Source organism: Apium graveolens, chromosome 8 (genome assembly GCF_009905375.1).
Source record: "Apium graveolens cultivar Ventura chromosome 8, ASM990537v1, whole genome shotgun sequence".
NCBI classification, from domain to species: Eukaryota; Viridiplantae; Streptophyta; class Magnoliopsida; order Apiales; family Apiaceae; genus Apium; species Apium graveolens.
In genome coordinates, this window is record NC_133654.1 from 147,115,133 (window position 1) to 147,132,091 (window position 16,959).

A 16,959-nucleotide genomic window follows, 5' to 3' on the forward strand; every position below is an offset into this window, starting at 1 on the left:
AAGATACAAATAATACCGAATAATCGAATTTAGTGCGGAATAAAAAATTGAAACAAAATTCAAGTTAAATAAAAATATTATTAAACTTGAAAGGTGTTACAACAACGGTATCGATTACAAGGGATTAATCTCAAATTAATTATCACAAATATAGAATAAATTCGACATGAACTTTTTCTATTTTTGCAATAAAAAGATTCAAATGCTAAACGTAATTTGAGATTAAATTCTAGGGATTTTGATCCGCTAGATAGTTATACAAGAACAAGAGAATGATTTCTAGTTGTTTGGATTTAACTTTAAAACTAGAAATTGTGACAATCGGTATGACAATCCAGATTGTCATGCTAGTTCAATTTCAATTGTCTTGCTGAATTAAAACTGATTTTAATCCAATTAAAATTCTGAAAATTCTTAATATTAATTCAGAATTAATTAATCAATTAATTCAATTAATCAATAAATTAATATTTGCAGATATTATTTATTTTCTTAATTAAATTATATGACTTAATTAATTAATAGAGAATTAATACTAATCTTGAGCAGCAACCACTCTTCTGAAAATCTTCTAAAAATTTTCTGAAAATCACTGAGAATTATGAATCAATTCCACCACTTCAATGTTGACACTCGATGTACTGTCTAGTTCATGAGTGACTAACTTCCGTGACATTTCTTCATATCTTGACTTTGACACTTTGATTTTCTTTAGATTAAATCCTTGTAATTCTCTAATACCCTGACGAGATCTCTGTCACTTGATTAAATCCACAATCTTGATTTATATCACTGAGGCTGGATCAATTTCTTGAACTTCTTCCAGTGAATTAATTCATCAAGTCTGTAGATGAACCTTGTTTCTGAATCCTTTGACAGATGTTACTTTGAGAGATCTCTTTGACGGTATATCCACTATTTACTTGTTACATTCTTATTTGAGTTGAGTTAAATCCTCGAATAAACAAATAAGCTATGACATATGCCTTACACTTCTCTATAACATTAAATCTGTGACTTGTAGAGATCTTGACTTAGAACATTTTTCCCCAAACAGATTTATTCAACTCCAAGCTTCTTCAAAATTCTTCTGAGACATGATCTTCTTGATCTTCTTCCAGATAGAATCCTTAGGCTTGATACTGTTTTAGGAAAAAGACTCAAGTCTGCTCCTTTGTATTTTTACAGACTTTATGTGTTACAAGTACATAATACAAATTTAGATAACAATACAACTAACTTAGGGTTGGTCCCAAACTTAACTGATTACTGAAAATAACTATTCATTAATCTTTCACTCAGATCATAGATGCTAATGACATTGTTAGCTCCAGTAATCTTTGATATCATCTATTATATATTACATGTTGAAATATTATCTCGAATGAATTTACATATATACCGAAATAATTTTAGAATACGACAAATGATTATTTTAACTTTTCATTGGATTGTCTTACATCTTTTTCTTTTCGTGCATACTATTAGAGTGGTATTAGATAACTTTAGTGGTGAAAGCTTATTTTTTATCAAATAGTTCGATTTTAACTTACCCCGAAAATTTTGAGATTAGATATTTATTGAAAGGTATATGATCCTAAATAATAAAAAATTAAAATTACATCAATATAGCAAAAATATTTGAAATTGTTTGATGGGATATGCATCGGGTCATTTTGGGGTCGGGGATTACTATCCCCGCTCCTGAATCGCGAACACACCTTGAATCCGAAACATGGATTCTTTTCATTACCGATGTCCGCCGGAACGGGGATTCTCACGGGAATGCAGGAAATAATTATAAATAATAATTTTATATTTTTAGTATATTTTTTAAATAAAAAAATCTACTAATTCGTAATATATAAAAACATTGATAATATTATTATTATTAGACTCGGGGTTCATTATTTATGGTATCTTTTGCTAGCAATTTCTCAGATATGAGCTGCGAGCTGTAAGACTAAACAGGAATAGATCACTAATTCAGGTTGTTGCATCATACTATTTCGGCTTCAGATTACACTTCGTAGTGCATTTCTTCAATGGAGCAGACACCCAGGAAAATGGGGCGTCCTAAACTTTTCCTGACCAGGGAAATGGTGGTGGAGCGGCTCTGTTAAAATTCTCTTCAAAACTTACAAGGTGTATCTTCTGGGAGGTATAATTGTCTTTCTGTTCAACTTTTTTGTATCTGATACTTAGTATCTTTTCCCATGTTATATGATCAGCAATGCAGGCGCGAGGGAGAGGGCGCCTCAACGGACGAGCGTGGTGCAGGTAACCGATACATATTATTTAGCATGCGCCTCACCCGTGGCATAAATGAGCCATGTTGTCTTGGATCTTCCATTTCTGTTGTACTATATTGTAGCGAGTAAACAATATTAGATGCTTAGGCTGCTTTAGGTTTGAGCAGGTGAATTTCTGCAAAGCAACAATGAAACTGAAAGGCATATGTCATAGCCTACTCGTTTATTCGAGTATTTAACTCAACTCAAATAAGAATGTAATAAGTAAATAGTGGATCAAGCATCAGAGAGATCTCACAAAGTAACATCTGTCAAAGAATAAAGAAACATTGTTCATCTGCAGACTTGAAGATTCACTGGAAGAAGTTCAAGAATTTGATCATGCCTCAGTGATATAAATCAAGATCGTGGATTTAATCAAATGACAGAGATCTCGTCAAGGTATCATTTATTACAAGGATTCAATCAGAACAACAAAGTCAAGACATGAAGAAACGTCACGAAAGTTAGTCACTCATGAACCAGACAGTACATCGAGTGTCAGCATTGAAGTGACGGAATTGATTCATAAGTCTCAGAGACTTTCAGAAGATTGTCAGAAGAAGGGATGCTGCTCAGGGATAGTATTAATTCTCTATTAATTAATTAAGTCATATAATCTAATTAAGAGAATAAATTATATCTGCAAGGATTAATTTATTGATTAATTGAATTAAATTGATTAATTAATTTAGAATTAATATTAAGGATTTTTAGAATGTTAATTGATTAAAATCTGTGATAATTCTAAAAAAAGACAACTGATTGTACTAGTATGACAATCGGTATGACAATTGATAGTCATACCGAATGTCTTGCTAATTCAGTTGATTGTATTGATAGAATTTTCAATTAGATTAAAATCAATTATGTATTCAGAAAAACAATTTCAATTGTACTACTATGACAATCGGTATGACAATCAATAGTCATACCGAAAGTCTTGCTAGTTCATTTTAATTGTCTTCCTAGCTCTAATAGATTGTCTCACCGAAAGTCCTTCAAGCTCAAATAGATTGTCACACCAGTTCAACAACTTCGGCTGTGATTGTTTAAAAGAAAGCAGAAGACAATATCAACACAAAAAAACTCAGCAAAAAACAGAGCAGCACATACAGAACAAGAAAACACAGCAGAAAACAAAAGAAAATATTTCATCATTCATCTGCTTATTCAAGATCAAATATTCTAGTTTGTTAATGTTAAATCCAAACCACTAGAATTACTTATCTTGTTCTTGTATATCAATCTAGCGGATTAAAATCCCTAGAACTTAATCTCAAATCGCTTTTAGCATTTGATCTTTTAATTACAAAAATAGAAAAAGTTCATGTCGAATTTATTCTAAATTTGTAATAATTGATTTGAGATTAATCCCTTGTAATCGATACCGTAGTTGTAACACCTTTCAAGTTTAATAAAAGTTTTATTTAACTTGAATTTTGTTTCACAATTTTATTCCGCATTTTATTCGACGAAACGGTATTGTTTGCATTCAACCCCCCCCCCCTTCTACAAACAAATTGGGACCTAACAGAAACCCCTACTTTGGATGAAATTAACAAAATAAATCATCCAGTGAGAACCTTGGAACTTCGAGCACTGGCGGGACAAATCTCACAGGTATAGTCGTCTTACACATCTATTTTGAACAACGTTATGCATTAAGCTCTTACAAAATTAATGGGGCTTTTAATATTTCCCTATAATATAGCTTTCGGAGGAAAGAGAAATTTATGGATCGTGGGTAATATTGGATATTAAGAATCAACTACCTTCAAGCAAGAAATCATATTTTTTTATGACTGAAAACATAAAATAGGAAATAATGCTAGAATGTGAAGGTTAACCTGATTATACCTAGGCATACTTCATGTAACCTGATTGATTTATGACACGTACAACTGCTCGACTAACCAGGGGCGTGTCATCAACGACTATACATTGCCATAAAGAAGAGGACGTTCTGTGAGTTGCCTAATTTATTTGATTTGTAAATTTAGATATGTGCGCGTGCTTCTGGGTAAATACCTGATTTATCTTGCTTCTTTACTATGTGGCGATGTATAATAAATCTCCAAAATTTATGTTGCAGTCGAAAGCAATTCAATACTAGATCTTGGTAATCAAGATCAGACGTGTGGTTGTGAAATTGTTTGCAGGGATATGTATCGGGTCATTGCGGGGTCGGGGATTACTATCTCCGCTCCTGATTCCTGAACACACCTTAAATCCGAAACATGGATTCTTTTCATCACCGATCTCCGCCGGAACGGGGATTCCCACGAGAATGCGTGAAATAATTATAAATCATAATTTTATATTTTCAGTATATTTTTTAAATAAAAAATAATCTACTAATTCGTAATATATAAAAATATTGATAATATTTCATATTTTTAATATCAAATCATATTAAAACCGATTTATAATGTAAATGAATGACAAATTAAAAATATATCTTATATTATGATATAAAAAAATTAATCAATAAAATCATAGATTATATTATTATTATTTTTTTAAATACTTTTTTTAAAAAAACTTTATGTAAATATGATATATATAAAATATACCTCATCCCTATATATATATATATACACCAAAACTAAATAAAAAGGAGGCACATAAATAATCTAAACCAACAATTTATTTACTCAAAAATTAAAATAATAAAAAAGAATTTGATAAAAAGAGAGGATTTGGCTTATCTAATAAAATTTTTAAGGTTCATGTTAGTGATATGAAATGTTTAAGTAGGAGTTTTGGGGTTCTATTCTCTATAGATACAATACTATACCTATTTTTAACAAATATTGCTTGAGAATGACATTTTTATAATTTTCGAACATAAAAGAATAAAATTGTAATTTGGCAGCTTCAATTTACCCCTATCCTTTTTTAATATATAGAAGGAAACTATAATAACTAAATTAAAAAAGGGAGTGACCTCAATAAATAATAAAAATCAGTATTTTATTTAATCAAAAATTAAATTCATTCAAAGAGAATTTGATAAAAAGAAAGAATATGTGTTATCTAATAATAATTTTTAAATGAACTCAAAATGTTATACATATGGTACCTACATGAAATTGATAGTTAAGAGGTAAGAGATAGAATTTTATACATTATTTTTTGACATACTTTTCAATGTTCATTTAAAATATAACTCCACAATATTTTTTTAAATTTTTTTTTTCTGAATAAAAGTTTTATGTTTAAACTTTTATTCAAAAAAAAAAAATTTAAAAATATTATGAAATTATATAGAAACTTTGAAATGCATGTATAAATAGTGAAGTAGACAATTATATGGAACTGACGAGGCAGTAGATAGATAGATAGAAAGAAGAGAGATTTCCCGTACCTATCTAAATTACTAAAAGCTAAGGAATTATGTAGCTCTAGTATATTATGTAGATATTGCAAAGAAAATAATCAATATCATCGTTGTTTTAAGGACATTGTTTCCACCTCAAAACTGTCATCTTCATGTTTTTACTTATTTCTCAAAATAATAATTATTTGTTCATCATCCAATATTTATTCCACTTCTTTATTTTTGTCGAAATAATCAATAATGTTTTTGGCATTCATTATATAATCATAATTAGTAACCTTTTTACATATATATTTGTGAGTATATGTTATAATAAAAATTTAAAATGATATATTTTGATAAATTAATAATTTTTTTCAGTGGTAGGTATTAATTTATAGAGGTTTACTTGTAAGTGCGCAAACTAGTCTTCCAAACGAAGTTGTTCTACCAGTCATACACCACCATCAAAGGTGTACCATCCACCATTAGGCTCCGACCAATCATCTCACCAGATTATGCACCACACTATTTATAAATATATGAGTATATGATAATGTTAAGATAACTCTAGTAACAGGATGACATATACAGTATAATTATTATCAACCATCAAATAAACATCAACTTCAGAACTCAATGGAAACAATCAATGTCATGAAAATTCACACAACGCAATATTTAATTTTATCCCAAAATTTGCTTTACATACTGAGCTCCTTTACATCGATGGAATCGGAGATAGCATACAATAAAAATATTCGAGGGATCAGCTAACTAATTGATAAGAGCACTAGCACATTATTCCGTTCTTTTTGGAAAAAAGTATCATGCAAAACCAGTGGCCTAACTGCTTTTTTCAGCTACACTCTTACAATTACTTCTGCGAAGAAGAATCAGTGGCTGCGATTTCTGCATAGAGATCAGCTATTGATTTGGCAAAGTATGCTTTCGCCTGATGTCTTTTAATCTGCAGAAAAGAGATGTAACTATGTAAGAGGTGACCGCTAGTCATTTCAACGGAGCCATGTATATAATATATGGTGATGTTATTATGTCCAACACAACTAACATTACCTTGAATGTAGGTGTCAGCAAACCATTCTCCAAAGTAAAAGGTTCAAAAACTAAAGCCACCGCTTTGGCAAATTCAAAGCCTCTCAACTTCAAAATGTCAATTCATATTATTAGATAAAAAAGGGAGTTCTGAATGTGACTGCGACGCAATCCTGCAGAAAACTAAGTACCTGTGCTTCTCTGCCAACAGCGTCCATGTCAGCCAGGACAGCGGCCCTTGCTCTGGGTTCTTTGCACAGCTCTCCCATGTTTTTGGACTGCAATCACAAATATAATCACATTATATAGATTTACATCAAAGACCAGTTTAACTTTTATGCATATCAGAAACCAGTTCCCATATATTATGCATGTAACTCACAGAAGAATAATTAATCTCCGACTGACAGTTATTGTAAGTGAATAAGTGATATTGTACTTGTCTTGCATCATATTCTTGCAAGTAACATATTTTTCATGATATTTAAAAAATTATTGTGTGTGTGTAAATGTGTGTGTATATAATTGTTTAGCACGTGACTTGTTGGGAGGACTCGCCGACTTGACATCACTGAAGCCATGATCTACATAGTTTGTTTCTATCAGATTTGGAGATGAGATTTTCGCAAAAAGATTACTTCCAGATGAAGTTTACAAATTTTGAATTTCTTATTCAGTCTTAAAAAGGAAGTCTGCAGTTAAATATGATTCACATCTAGTAGTTAGAACATATGGCCCCTTCAGAAAAATAATACCATAAGCCATCTATGCAATCATGAAACATGGATTGCAAATTACATTATTTGAACGGTAGCTTTATGTAATGACATATCAAATTTGGTGGTCTTAAGACATGTTTTAGGTAACTAAGTGTCCAAGTGCATTGGTTTGCGATAAGCAGGTGGGAAACCAACATTACAAAAGAACTTCCTCCTTTATAACATTGCTAAGTGATCTAATTGACTTGCGAAAGTATGTGTGGGTAAATACGGATGAATTGTCATGTTTAGAACCACATGGAGATAGCCAAGAGTCAAGTAAAAAGGTCAAAAATTCCAATTGTGAAATCTAAGGTACAATAATATATTTTACCTTGAAACCTTCTGCAACAGCCCAAGCTTTAAATACATCAGGGTCTATGGAGACAACAGCTACTAATGAGGAGTTGAGGCTGTCCCCTACAGCATGAAAAGGGGGAAACATAAGTTTTAACAAAGGTCAAACACCAAATATGTTTATAAAATTGTGTAAACATAAGTTTTTTGTTATTTTAGAAGAAGCACGGGGTGTTCAAAACTTTAGTTCTTACCATATACAAAACATTGTGCAACAAACTTGCACTTTGAATATACATTTTCAATTTTCTCTGGAGCTATATATTCTCCTTGTGCCAACTTGAAAATGTTCTTTTTCCTGTATTAATGGTAGAAGGATGAAGTTTAAGTAATGATAATTTTTTATATCAAGTTCCCTGATCAGTGATCACAATGATAATAGAAGGCTCAGGGTAAACTGATGATAAATCTTATAACAAATTTCACTATTTACAAGTAACCAGATCCATCATCAGTTCCATGTAATTTTATCAATATACAAAGTTTTGTCACCTGTCAATGATCTTTAAGCGGCCTCCAGGTAGCCACAATCCTATGTCTCCGGTATGAAACCATCCATCACCATCAATAACTTCTCTCCTGAAAGGTTTAGTACATTATCAGATTTTCTAAGCTTACTCACTAAAATGTATCTCTCTCTTGCACAAACTAAAACATAAGTACAAGTGGACAAGCAAAGCGGTAAGAGAATGTACGTCTGCACTTCATCTTTGTAATATCCTTGAAACACAATAGGACCCCGTACGCATATCTCACCACGGGGATGGGGCTGATCGTCTGATGTATAATTCATTTCTGGAACATCCTTAAGCTTAACTTCTGAAATAGGAAGTAGAAATAAAACAAGATTAGATCACAAGTACACTAAAGAATATAAATAGATATAGAATTTGTCAGAAACACCTTATTGTAGAACTTCATTTATCCTGACATAATAAAATGCTCAAAATTGTTGAATATATCAACTAGGCGATGAGGAAAAACAACTTTTCAATTGGATGATCAAAAACCTATATAAAAATGTAGGAAAACAAAGACATACATGTCTGTGTAAATTCGGAACACTCAAAAGGCCAATTGTTCAACTACCCTGATTTATATAATATACTCATTGCAGTTGGTTATTAATCCCAGAGTGTACAGGGAAATAGAAAAAAAGGTAACTTCCGCTTAGTTGAATCATAAAAGTGTAACACTATTATCAAATAAGCCTAAATCAAATATATTAAACACCAAATATTATGCAATATGCCAGCTTTGGACAAAAGAAATAATTAAAAAATATATATCAAGCTGATGAATTTCTTCATAAAACATGAATTATGCAATTTTATGCCAAGAGAGTCAAGAATCCTCAAGCTAGTTAAAAAAACTGTGTAACTCAAGATCATAGAGTAAACTAGAATAAAGCCAAAAACATAACCCACCGCATGAAGGACTGGGAGCGCCAACATGGCCGATTAAGATATCATCCTTGTCTAAGGCACTAATAAGGCATGCTGTCTCTGTCATTCCGTATCCTTCTACGACTTGGCCAAAACACCTGCATAGTTTTTTCAACTTGTCAAGCATATGGAAAATGACCATATGATAAGTAATTGATCATTAAAGTGTTAAAATGTCTGACACAAGTAGAACTTACACCCTCAGAAATTCCATGACATCAGGTGACAAGGGTGAGGCACCTGAAACAATGTACCGAAGCCGTCCTCCCAGTTTTTCCTTTATTTTATTAAATACCAACCTTTCCCACATGGGAGATGGATTCTTGCCTGAAAAAGTGAACCAGAATTGAACAATCATAGGTTTAACTTCTCGCTAAAGTTTTTACTATCTAACATTTACTCCACATGCTAAGATATATAATATCTCTTGTAAAATTTTGAAAGCACATAGTTCTTTACAATGTACACCATTCAAACACCATAAAAATGCATAGCACAATTAGTACAAAACATGTATTAATTTAGGATTTAGCAAAAAAAAAAGGTTCTGTATCAATTAATGGTGCAGTGCAAGAATATTCCAGTAGCATTCCCCCTATTTGTTTATTATCTCTGAGACAACTAATTTAGTTTACATAACTTGTGCATTGCCAGAATGCACACCCTTCTATCCCGGCCACTTTTCCCTCCATATAGTTTGACACCACTCTTTTTGTGGCACACAAAAATTTATATCAATCTGCCATGAGAAATGAACAAAAAAAAACTGTCCCTCAAGTTCTACAAATCAGTGACACCTGAAGATCTTACAATCGGTCTAATTTGTTCATGGTTTTTACTTTTAGCATTATCAAAAGCATTAATCGCTTAACACAGGACAATGGCACATTTTCACAGGAGAATGAAGCAAATTGTTTTACTCAACATACTTTGGATAAACTAGCCTTCTTCAAGATCATAGATTTATTATCCTCCTATCTAGTGTATGAAATAAGTTTAACTATACAGACGGAAAAGTAGATAAAGAGAGGACCAGTAATATATGAAATTTAATATAAAATGATGGAGTATGAAGTGTATGGTAGCTCAAGATGGAATAAATTAAGTTGTCAAAATTTAACAGGATAATAACCACTAACATACCACTCAGTATTGCTTGCTTCTTAGCATTGTAGGCAGCATTGAACAGCCTCTCCTTTAACCAACCAGATGCCTTTACAGCATTTGTAATTCTGCAACAATTAAAAGCTATAGAAGTTATTCAATATGGCGAGTAAAATGACATGCAATCTTACCCAGCATATATTCTATTATACAGTCGTGGAACACTGGAAAAGACAGTGGGTCTTAAAATTGCCATATCATCCAGTAGTTTCAGATTGTCCTGCAAAGAGAAAAACTACATAAGCGCTTTAGATTGCTGATAATAGTTCGCCTATAAATTCTATATTATTAATCCATATTCTCATTTCCCTCTAAGTATTTGTATGACAAGATAGCTATGTATTGATGTAAATAGATCTTTGTTTTTACATAGAAATGGTCAAGAAGGCACAGAACCGTGGGAACGGTATTTTGTTGGATCTTTCTTGCATACATAACCTCCTTTGCATTTGAGTATTTGGTTCTTAAACTAATGTCATATGGTATTGTTTACATACTAACTATAATTTTTGGTGGTCGGTTGACATGTTTTTAATGGAAGACTTGTTCTGTACAAATGTAGAAGATGGCAAGTTTGTTCCTTAATGTATTACATATTTTCTGCTTCTACATTAATAAGGGTAATGATCACAACAGGTAACATTCCAAGCCCTGAGTTGATAGAGGAGCTTTGTGCGCAATTTGTTTTTTACGAAGCTGGTAATTTAGACCTAAGAGTGTGATGACTGACGTGCTGAATAGGTATAGGCTTATAGATATAGACCCCCCAGCGTATGATGAGGCGCACGGGTATCGATAGCCAGTTCCCAGATCTTGCTGATTGGGAAGCCTTGAGCGCTAAGTATAACCTTTCAACGTAGTAGCTAATATAGTTTACATCAAAGAACATGTGACTGACATGTTGAATAAATATTAATTTACCGATAGACCGCCCAATGTAATGATGAATTCCATGAGGATTAATATCTAATCTGCCTTATTTACATCAGTCGAATTTCTATCCGGCTTACCTCAGTCAGCTAAAGTAAGAAATATGTTATGTTAGTTTTAAACTTTCTAAATGAATATCAGTAACCGTATAACCCTAAACACCAGTATCTTTGCTCAGAAATATATGCAATCCATCATCATGTACAATTCCTTGTACTTGCTCAAGAAATCACCATAAAATGCAATTAACACAACAAGGTTCGAGTACCTAGAGTATGAAATAAAGGTAGAGCAAAAGAAAGCAAAAAAGTTATCTCATACTCCCTGGTAAAATCCAACTGAGCCTCCATAATATGCCACCAGTATCTGGTTAAATCTTTCATAAATGTGAGCTAAAGGCAAATACGATATGTAACTGCAAAGGAAAACAAAGAATGTCAGGAAACTTGAGTTTAGCTCCATGAGTGAAGAAATTACATGCTTGTTCACTGTTTGAATCTTTTATTGGGTGTTTGGGGGGGGGGGGTTAAAGGGTGTAAGTTACCAAATTTATTTGTATAGTAAAAAATTACTAATACTTACACATCAGAAGGTTCAAATTGCATACTAAAGGTTGAACCAGCTACATTTGCGATCAAATTTCCGTGAGACAGGACAACTCCCTTTAATAAGATAAATATGTTTCAGAGTTCAGTAACATAATATGTAGGATTGAAAAAGTTTCTTTCATAGATTTAAACTGAACCTTTGGTGTCCCAGTTGTACCACTTGTGTAACATATAGTAGCAGTATCAGTCGGCGTTGGTGCACAGAATGGATGAAGGTGGCTTTGACCCTGGAAGAGTTGCATACAAAGTTTGGATTAAGTGTTAAATTATTTAAAAAAATATATAACAATACATAAAAGGAAAGGCAAAATTTAGTGAATTATGTTTGTATACATGTAAGACTCATTGAGTAGAAACCTTGGAACAGAAATAGCTAGATGAGAGAAAATCAGGGCCAGGGGAGGTAGAGTAGTGTAACTGGACATTTATGGAGTAGAAAAATTGCATGGAAACTTCGATATGCATAATTATGACAACAAGAGATGACACAAGGATGCTTTTTGGAATCATCTTGCACAGTGACAAGTGGGTACAACAAAAGAATCATAAATAAAGTGTTTGAAAATTTTAGATGCATATTATCCTAACAACCATTTACTAAGGTAAACATAATTAATTAATTAATAATGCATGTATTACTACAGCATAGGCACAATCAGAGATAAAATTTAAGCATAGAAGAATCTCAAATACCTGACTAATTAGTTTTGAATACGACATAATTTCAACTCCAGTTGTTGATGGAAGTGATGGAATCTGATCATCTATCCCTCCCACCACCTATACAAAAGCTCAGTAGTTTCAAAACATCTGAATTTTTGGATTGCTCAATCTAATTATTAAAGGAATGATTCTCATACTACAATCACACGCACGGAAGGCATCTCAGACAGGAAGCTCAGCAACTGCAAAATTTGTCTAAGATTGTTAATGAAATATCTGTATGAGGCTTCATATGCAACGCGAAAAATATTTTATAACCACCTTGCCTATTGGACAATTCAAGAATATGGATAGTTTTTTAAAAATATCTAAGATTCTCAATTTTTAATAGCACTCACCCCTAAAAGCTTTAACTTAAACAGACATTTTTTACCAAGTTATGACCGTCGGAAAATAAAGGCAATGTAAAGTAAAGATTCGAACAAAAGGCAATGTAAAGTAAAGATTCGAACAAAATATTATCTTGTCATACCAAGGTCAACCTGGCCGTTCTTAAAAATATCTGTATAGTAATTCTCAGATCTGTGGACATCTTAAAATTCAAAATCCTGCACTTCACTTCTATCTTGCTGAATTTCACTAAATCACAGATCAATGATATGAAATGTATTTCACTAAATCACAGATCCATGATATTAAATGTTTCAACTATCTCGCACATCAACATCTGATCTAAATATAAGTCAAAAGCCTGTACTCTGCCACAGACTCTAGTGCTTATCACTGTCTAAGATAACTTAGGAGAGGATAGCAAACTCACAATATTTAATGTCTGTGGCACACAAAATATAGCTTGTACAGCTGCATGGTTGACAATAAAATTGACAGCATCTGGCCCTGCAGCAGGAGAAACAAATACTGGTATGGAAGCCCTACTCCATTGTAGTCAAATATACAAGAAGTTGTCAGTTTTTATTGACGAACCCAGGGTATCATATAGAGGAACAGATATGTTTGAATAGGCCGAACATGCATGATCGACTATCATCCACTCAGGTCTGTTGATAAAGTATATTCCTACACAAGACCCCTTGAGTGAGGTCAAACCAAGTTAAGCCATTAAAAGCATATTAAGGTAGATCAGAAGCTTTGAAATGATTAGAGAAAAAAGGAAAAACATCAGTCATACTACAAATAGATATAATAAGAGAGTTGAGAGACGAGCATTAGTAGTTGACGCGTGAAGATCATTATATCAACCATTTTCATCATTTTTTGTGATAAGTATTATCAAATGATAGATATTTTCGTAAAGGTGAATAGGTAATGTACCTTTTGTATCCCAAGAGACAGTAATCCGGACCCAATAGCTGACCTCGCAGCAGCTGCTTCCCCATAGGTCATCCACTTGTACCTGTAAAAGAGTTTTACCATGGTTTCTAGATAAACAATTGAGTATAATGAAACTTTAAAGACAAAGACTTGAGCAAAAAAATAACCAACTTACTCTCCAACTGTTCCATCAACTCGAACTCGTGTACCCAAATATTTATAATCCCTGAAATTTTTTGCTGAGCGCCTGTACTCAGGTAGTAAAAAGAAGCAAAACCCATTAGCTCCGGTAGCACAGAAGTTAACACAAAACAGATGAATTTACTCTTACAAACTGACAAGTGCTCACGTAAAATTATCATGCAAGGTACCGATTTCAGGATGATTAGGGAATTTACTCACAAGCTTCATCGGAGATAGAACAGATCTGTCATTTAAAGTATATTACATCAAGGATTACTTTTATACAGTTACATATGTATTTTTATTCTGCAGAGTCAGTTCCAACCTGTATACCTCCCATTTACCAGTCTCCAGTTTCTCCGGAAGTATAACACTATATCCCTGCTCTGCTAGTACCAGGACAATATCAAATCAAAAAGAAATTAAAAGAGAAAATTGGAGAGGGATATACAAACAAACAGAAAATGGCTTAATCAGTATTGTATCTAGGTCAATGTGCCAAGCTAAAACATTCATGTTAATCAACCATGACTAGAATAATCAACTCTTCTTTTACATGAAAGGAGAAAAAAGATAGTTGGCACCCTCATCTGAAAAATGTTCCAACAGTTAGCCCCCCTACAAAAGATGTACGTAATTTATTTGTAATTGGACCTGCCAATCTCGCGCTAGTACACTAACTAATAACTTAATATCAGAAGTGCCAATCCTTTATCCGCAAAAAAAAATGATGACTTCCACAATTTTTTAATATCGATAATCTAGGAGCTCTTGTTTTATGAGCATTTTCTAACGAGTTCATACATAGTGTACATACTTAATAGGCCACTGCAAGATCACCCTAATCCCATTCTTTTTAGATAGATGGACAGCTGAGAACAACTAGAAGCGCGACACTCCCTATACTAGACTAACAGTGAAATAGATTGATAATACAAATTTCATCAGTTCAATTTCGCAGTTTTACCGGACCAATTGAAGCATCGCTATAGTACATTAAAATTGACATCTGTTTACCAGATTTACATACTACTTCTTAGTTATCGAGCTCGAACTTACTTTTAAAAAAAAAAAAATCTAAACGAGCTTAAATTTACAAGTCCAAAATTATATTTAGTAACTATATATTTGTAATAGCAAAGCTTTTCAAGTAAATTCGTACTTGAGGTACTCAGAAAATTTAAACTACTAATTTAAATTTTTAGCCAGAACAACATTTCAACGTCACATTGCTTCTAGCATGCTTTAGAAAGCGACACGTGTACAGTACATAATCACATTATTTGCCTGCATTAGATAAATACTATAAGTATTACAAATAAATGAAGAAAATACCGAGAACAAACTCGCCGGCAGTTTCATTACAACGGAGCAGCGAAGTATGAGTGTGGTCGGAGCATAGGTGTTGTTGAATAGCTTGAATGCGACGTTCAGCTGGTGACTCCATTGAAGCTTATTTGTACGTTTAGAACAAGATGATTTGAGGAACAAGAGACTAGTAGTAGTACTAAAGGAAATCTCGTAGAAAATGGAAATTATAGAATGAAACTGAAAGACCGCCTATTACTGATTTTTAAGAGCCAGAGATGAAGGTTTAATTGCAAAATCTATAAAATTAACCACGCATGATTTGAGAAATATTTTGAAAAATATTGTCCGAGGCCTATCACTTTTTTAATTATTTTTTTTTAAATCTTATACTTTAGCTATCTAAACTCATTTCTGGGAGTAGTTTCCATAGCCATGATATTTCAAAGTTTAACTATTGTAACTGGGAAATGATAAAAAAACACGCATGTTAGTCCATAAATAACTCAATGGATTTTAAAGTGAGTGCTTGATACATGCTAAACATTAAAAATTATAAAATTAGATTATTTTGATTAGTGAAAATTTTGTGCATACAATATGGTCCACTATTATTAAAAAATAGGAGCAAATCTAATATCTTATTTTCTGAAACATATGAAATTTAATATTTACAGTGTGATTATGGGCACACAGCAGAAAACTCGTAAATCAATTAACAAATAAGAATGTCAAGGCCTAAACGTTTATTTTGATGTAACCCAACTACCAAAAAAAGTTACGGTATTTGATTTGATGAATTTTAGATTAGGTAAGAGAACTCCAAATTCCAAAATTTTTATAATTACCACAAAATATCACAACTTAGTTATTACGGAAGACCGTGGTCATCACAAGTTACATAGCAATCCAATATAAAAATATTAATTATTTACCAAATTTAACTACGTAATTTATAATTGTATAGTAATAAACCAAACATAAGTTTTTTAATTACTTAAAAATTTGTAATTGCAACTTAGTTATTAGAAAGTTAAAGTTCCTATATAACTACATAATTTACAAAAGAAACAAGGCCCAAATTAGTCAATATTCGAAGATCCCAGCATTGTCAAACATTTGACATGTCCTCCTGGATGGTTCGCTCCACATTTAAACTAAAGCATGCTGTAAATACCTTCAGAAAATCATGCTTTATATTGAGCTAATAATTACCGATGGATTTAAAATTATTTTGTGACTATTGTTAATTTCTCTTTAACATTGTAAATTTAGTTTTTTTGGGGACATTTTACCTCTAACTTAAAAATTATTCCTCCAATGTACTTTCATTGACTTAATAATTCTTTTCTTATATGATTCAATAATTTGATTTCATTTTGTACTTGTATTTTTGGGGTCTTTTAGTATCTGACCAGCCAGGGCTAAGATCACAATTTATCAAACCAAAATAAATCAAGGCTTTACTGGTTAAAAATAGATAAATCTAAACTCTAAAAGACCGTGCCAATGTGAATCAAAATTCAAATTTGTTCAGTATTT

The 16,959-nt window shown here is 32.3% G+C and overlaps 1 protein-coding gene across 1 annotated transcript; it reads right to left on the reverse strand.

Annotated features, from left to right (window-relative positions):
* Window positions 1-6,236: 6,236 nt before the first annotated feature.
* On the reverse strand, window positions 6,237-15,583 carry LOC141680982 (long chain acyl-CoA synthetase 6, peroxisomal-like). The gene is made up of 23 exons (XM_074487050.1): window positions 15,445-15,583; window positions 14,435-14,495; window positions 14,276-14,353; window positions 14,102-14,173; window positions 13,927-14,008; window positions 13,579-13,684; window positions 13,415-13,491; window positions 12,792-12,836; window positions 12,625-12,711; window positions 12,069-12,158; window positions 11,906-11,985; window positions 11,645-11,738; window positions 10,525-10,613; window positions 10,373-10,461; window positions 9,427-9,556; window positions 9,212-9,327; window positions 8,480-8,603; window positions 8,277-8,363; window positions 7,979-8,082; window positions 7,762-7,847; window positions 6,861-6,947; window positions 6,691-6,777; window positions 6,237-6,583 (listed from the first exon to the last, which is right to left on the reverse strand). Exons 1-23 carry the CDS (start codon window positions 15,554-15,556, stop codon window positions 6,491-6,493), a joined length of 2,076 nt encoding a protein of 691 aa, XP_074343151.1. The 5' UTR covers window positions 15,557-15,583; the 3' UTR covers window positions 6,237-6,490.
* Window positions 15,584-16,959: the final 1,376 nt, after the last annotated feature.